Source organism: Limulus polyphemus, unplaced genomic scaffold, assembly GCF_000517525.1.
Source record: "Limulus polyphemus unplaced genomic scaffold, Limulus_polyphemus-2.1.2 Scaffold7814, whole genome shotgun sequence".
Lineage (NCBI taxonomy): Eukaryota > Metazoa > Arthropoda > Merostomata > Xiphosura > Limulidae > Limulus > Limulus polyphemus.
In genome coordinates, this window is record NW_013673424.1 from 31,671 (window position 1) to 36,784 (window position 5,114).

The 5,114-nt window shown below is 36.2% G+C and overlaps 1 protein-coding gene across 1 annotated transcript in view; it reads right to left on the bottom strand.

Annotated features, from left to right (window-relative positions):
- Positions 1 to 4,916, bottom strand: part of LOC111089907 — a 20,002-nt gene extending 15,086 nt beyond the window's left edge. Inside the window, exons 1-2 of the mRNA XM_022403160.1 lie at positions 4,866 to 4,916; positions 4,359 to 4,686 (exon numbers count right to left, since the gene is read on the bottom strand). Coding sequence (XP_022258868.1) covers positions 4,359 to 4,686; positions 4,866 to 4,874 — 337 coding nt within the window. The 5' untranslated portion in view covers positions 4,875 to 4,916. The remainder of the gene's footprint in view (positions 1 to 4,358; positions 4,687 to 4,865) is intronic.
- Between the last annotated feature and the right edge of the window lie 198 nt (positions 4,917 to 5,114).

A 5,114-nucleotide genomic window follows, 5' to 3' on the forward strand; every position in this document is an offset into this window, starting at 1 on the left:
AGACATTAGTAACAACGTTCACTAGTGTTGTAGAAGGTCATCAAACAGTGAGATAAGACATTAGTAACAACGTTCACTAGTGTTGTAGAAGGTCATCAAACAGTGAGATAAGACATTAGTAACAACGTTCACTAGTGTTGTAGAATGTCATCAAACAGTGAGATAAGACATTAGTAACAATGTTCACTAATGTTGTAGAATGTCATCAAACAGTGAGATAAGACATTAGTAATAACGTTCACTAGTGTTGTAGAAGGTCATCAAACAAAGAGACAAGACATTAGTAACAACGTTCACTAGTGTTGTAGAATGTCATCAAACAGTGAGACAAGACATTAGTAACAACGTTCACTAATGTTGTAGAAGATCATCAAACAGAGATACAAGACATTAGTAACAATGTTCACTAATGTTGTAGAAGGTCATCAAACAGTGAGATAAGACATTAGTAACAACGTTCACTAATGTTGTAGAAGATCATCAAACAGTGAGACAAGACATTAGTAACAACGTTCACTAATGTTGTAGAAGATCATCAAACAGAGATACAAGACATTAGTAACAATGTTCACTAATGTTGTAGAAGGTCATCAAACAGTGAGATAAGACATTAGTAACAACGTTCACTAGTGATGTAGAATGTCATCAAACAGTGAGATAAGACATTAGTAACAACGTTCACTAGTGTTGTAGAAGGTCATCAAACAGTGAGATAAAACATTAGTAACAATGTTCACTAATGTTGTAGAAGGTCATCAAACAGTGAGACAAGACATTAGTAACAACGTTCACTAGTGTTGTAGAAGGTCATCAAACAAAGAGACAAGACATTAGTAACAACGTTCACTAGTGTTGTAGAATGTCATCAAACAGTGAGATAAGACATTAGTAACAACGTTCACTAGTGTTGTAGAATGTCATCAAACAGTGAGATAAGACATTAGTAACAATGTTCACTAGTGTTGTAGAAGATCATCAAACAGTGAGATAAGACATTAGTAACAACGTTCACAAGTGTTGTAGAAGGTCATCAAACAGTGAGATAAGACATTAGTAACAATGTTCACTAGTGTTGTAGAAGGACATCAAACAGTGAGATAAGACATTAGTAACAACGTTCACAAGTGTTGTGGAAGGACATCAAACAGTGAGATAAGACATTGGTAATAATGTTCACTAGTGTTGTAGAAGGACATCAAACAGTGAGATAAGACATTAGTAACAATGTTCACTAGTGTTGTAGAAGGACATCAAACAGTGAGATAAGACATTGGTAATAATGTTCACTAATGTTGTAGAAGGACATCAAACAGTGAGATAAGACATTGGTAATAATGTTCACTAGTGTTGTAGAAGGTCATCAAACAGTGAGACAAGACATTAGTAACAACGTTCACTATGGGTGCAGAAGGTCATCAAACAGAGATACAATACATTGGTAACAACGTTAACTAAGGATGTAGAATACCATCAGTTAGTAAGTCGATACATTAGTTACAACATTGTGTTAGTTACTTTCTCATATTACGTTTATAATACCAAGTACTCTTTTTATATTATTATTAAACACATTATAAAATCATGTGTTACGTTTTAACTGCTACTTATTTTTAACAATAGATGGAGCCACAATCACGGTTATGAATTACCTTGTCGACCAATTTTCCAATTAAAACAGAAATTAAATCGATTTCATAGCCATCTATATTTAAATATTTGAAATGAACCACGTGAGCAATAAACAACGGAGTTAGTCGTTTAAAGTTGTTATCGATCAAAATAATCAGACGAAAGATTTGGAATTAACATCACAATCTATCATATGTAGCTTAAGTAATAAAGAGGAGAACACCATGAAAAATATGCTGGTAAACAAACCACTGATAATTTAGTTTGTTTTGAATTTCGCGCAAAGCTACACGAGGGCTATCTGCGCTAGCCGTCCTTTATTTAGCAGTGATAGACTATAGGGAAGGCAGCTAGTCATCACCACCCACCGCCAACTCTTGGGCTACTCTTTTACCAACGAATAGTGGGATTGACCGTCACATTATAACGCCCCAACGGCTGAAAGAGCGAGCAAGTTTGGTGTGAAAGGGATTCGAACCCGCAGATTGCGAGTCGAGCACCCTAACCACCCGGTCATGCCGGGCCGGACCAGTGATAGAAGAGTAACCATATTTTATTGAACAGCGTCGCTTAACACAATCAATACGAAGAAATAAAAGAAGCATATGTTTTTAAATTTGGATGTCCAACTTAAATAAATTCAGAATATTTCAATGAGAAATTGAACAAGCAAACAAATCGAATATTGAAACTAGATAAACTAGAATATAACAATTATATTCAACAAAACCTTTTGTTTATTACTCGTCACAACTGTTTGTTTGTTTGATTGAAGTTAAGCACAAAGCTACACAACGGGCTATCTGTGCTCTGCCCACCACGGTATCGAAACCCGGTTTCCAGCGTTGAAAGTCCGCAGACATACCGCTGACCCACTGGGGGGGGGGGGGTGTCACAACTGACCAGTCATCAACTTCTTCGGTTTATGATTGATCTAACTCTCTTATTATTTACATAACATAAATAAATGGGATCTCATTATTTCACCATTTTCATCCCAACTAACCTATCAAACTCAGTTCAGGAGTTATTCATAACTCATTAGCGAATTTTAATAATTTTGCTAGTCCAGAAGAAGTAGCTTGTTTGTTAACAACTGAAGCAAGATGGCGCTTTCGGAAATAGTTGGACGTTCTATAAATCTCTTGATTCAGGTTCACTAATTCCAGTTAAGCAAAGTCTTCGGTCTAAGTATGGGAAGAATTAATGGTACCAACCGTTAGTTATCTTATTTCTGTTCTGTGTAGTTACGATTCCCAACATCCTTCAGATTTGAAAGATTCGTGTCATCATGAACGATATCACATTGTGATTGTGCAAAGCAATGTTTCATTTCTCTTGTTATTGTTTAAATATTTATTGTATTCTTGTTATTTTCAAGGAACCATTACCACCTTCGAAATTTGGAAGAACGACAAGTTCAAGGTTTTGAACTGGTGTAAGGTTACTTCTCCTTTAAAGACAGTTTGTTTGTTTTTGTAATTATGTTAAAAGCGAACTCTTATCTGTCTCGGGAAAAAAAAAGTGGAAGTTTATTCACGCTTCTTGTTCTGATTGTCCAATGTTCTTGTGTTGTGTATGATGTCCAATGTTTGTAGTGTATCATGTCCAATGTTTGTAGTGTATCATGTCCAATGATTGTGTTGTGTATCATGTCCAATGTTTGTTGTGTATCGTGACTAATGTTTGTAGTGTATCATGACCAATGTTTGTTGTCTATCATGACCAATGTTTGTTGTGTATAATGACCAATGTTCGTTGTCTATCATGACCAATGTTGGTAGTGTATCGTGACCAATGTTTGTTGTCTATCATGTCCAATGTTTGTAGTGTATCATGACCAATGTTTGTTGTGTATCGTGACCAATGTTTGTTGTGTATGATGTCCAATGTTTGTAGTGTATTATGACCAATGTTTTTTGTGTATGATGTCCAATGTTTGTTGTGTATCGTGACCATTGTTGGTAGTGTATCGTGACCAATGTTTGTGTATAATGACCAATGTTTGTTGTCTATCATGACCAATGTTGGTAATGTACCATGACCAATGTTTGTAGTGTATCATGACCAATGTTTGTAGTGTATCATGACCAATGTTTGTTGTGTATCGTGAAATGTTTGTTGTGTATCATGACCAATGTTTGTTGTCTATTATGACCAATATTTGTAGTGTATAATGACCAATGTTTGTTGTCTATCATGACCAATGTTTGTTGTGTATGATGTCCAATGTTTGTTGTCTATCATGACCAATGTTTGTAGTGTATCATGACCAATGTTTGTTGTGTATCGTGACCAATGTTTGTTGTGTATGATGTCCAATGTTTGTTGTCTATCATGACCAATGTTTGTAGTGTATCATGACCAATGTTTGTAGTGAGACAACAAACATTGGTCATGATAGACAACAAACATTGGTCATGATAATCATGACCAATGTTTGTTGTGTATGATGTCCAATGTTTGTTGTCTATCATGACCAATGTTTGTAGTGTATCATGACCAATGTTTGTTGTGTATCATGACCAATGTTTGTAGTGTATAATGACCATTGTTTGTTGTCTATCATGACCAATGTTTGTAGTGTATCATGACCAATGTTTGTCCTTGTACTTCACCATTTAACAATTAATACTAAATCATTATTCTCATCACAACTTTTAACTGTTAATTTCATCAACCAGGTAGTTATCATCTTATTTTACCCTACACTCAAACAGTTGTCTTACCGCTGAATCTTGAGGACCGACGTTGCGTAGATACAGGATTAGTTCTGGTTTTCAGAATTTCGTCCAGGTAACAACCGGGGCCTGGAGACTCCCGCCTGTAGGTGGAACGGCAGTTTCTATGGTAACGGCTTCCCGTGGGATAAGCGGCGATTCCTACAACCTTTGTGACAGGGCTTGGAATCCGTGACGACTGAACAGGTGTGAGAGAACTTTGGGTGATTGACGATAGAGGGGGTAAGCGTCTGCTTTTTCTACCCTGTTTCGCGTTCTTAGACATCGTGAAGTGGCGAGCACGTGATTGGAACGGATATGAAACTCGACGGAATACCTAAAAATAGTGGAAAACGTGATTTACGAAATTTCATATTCGATGAACGAAACAAAACAAAACTCACGAGAAAAAAATAAAACGTCTGTACACGTAGATATAACATATATATACGTGCCAATGTGTGCTACTCTCCTAAGTCTTTATTTATCTCAAAATAAAGCTTGAAAAAGACTTACAATCATCATTAGTGTCTCTATTTCCTGACGGCAGCCATGACACTAATGGAGCAGTCCACACGATCTACTATCCTTCATTACTCCCATGTTTACATCACCCATCTTTATCCTTCATTACTCCCATGTTTACATCACCCATCTTTATCCTTCATTACTTCCATGTTTACATCACCCATCTTTATCCTTCATTACTCCCATGTTTACATTACCCATCTTTATCCTTCATTACTCCCATGTTTTACATCATCC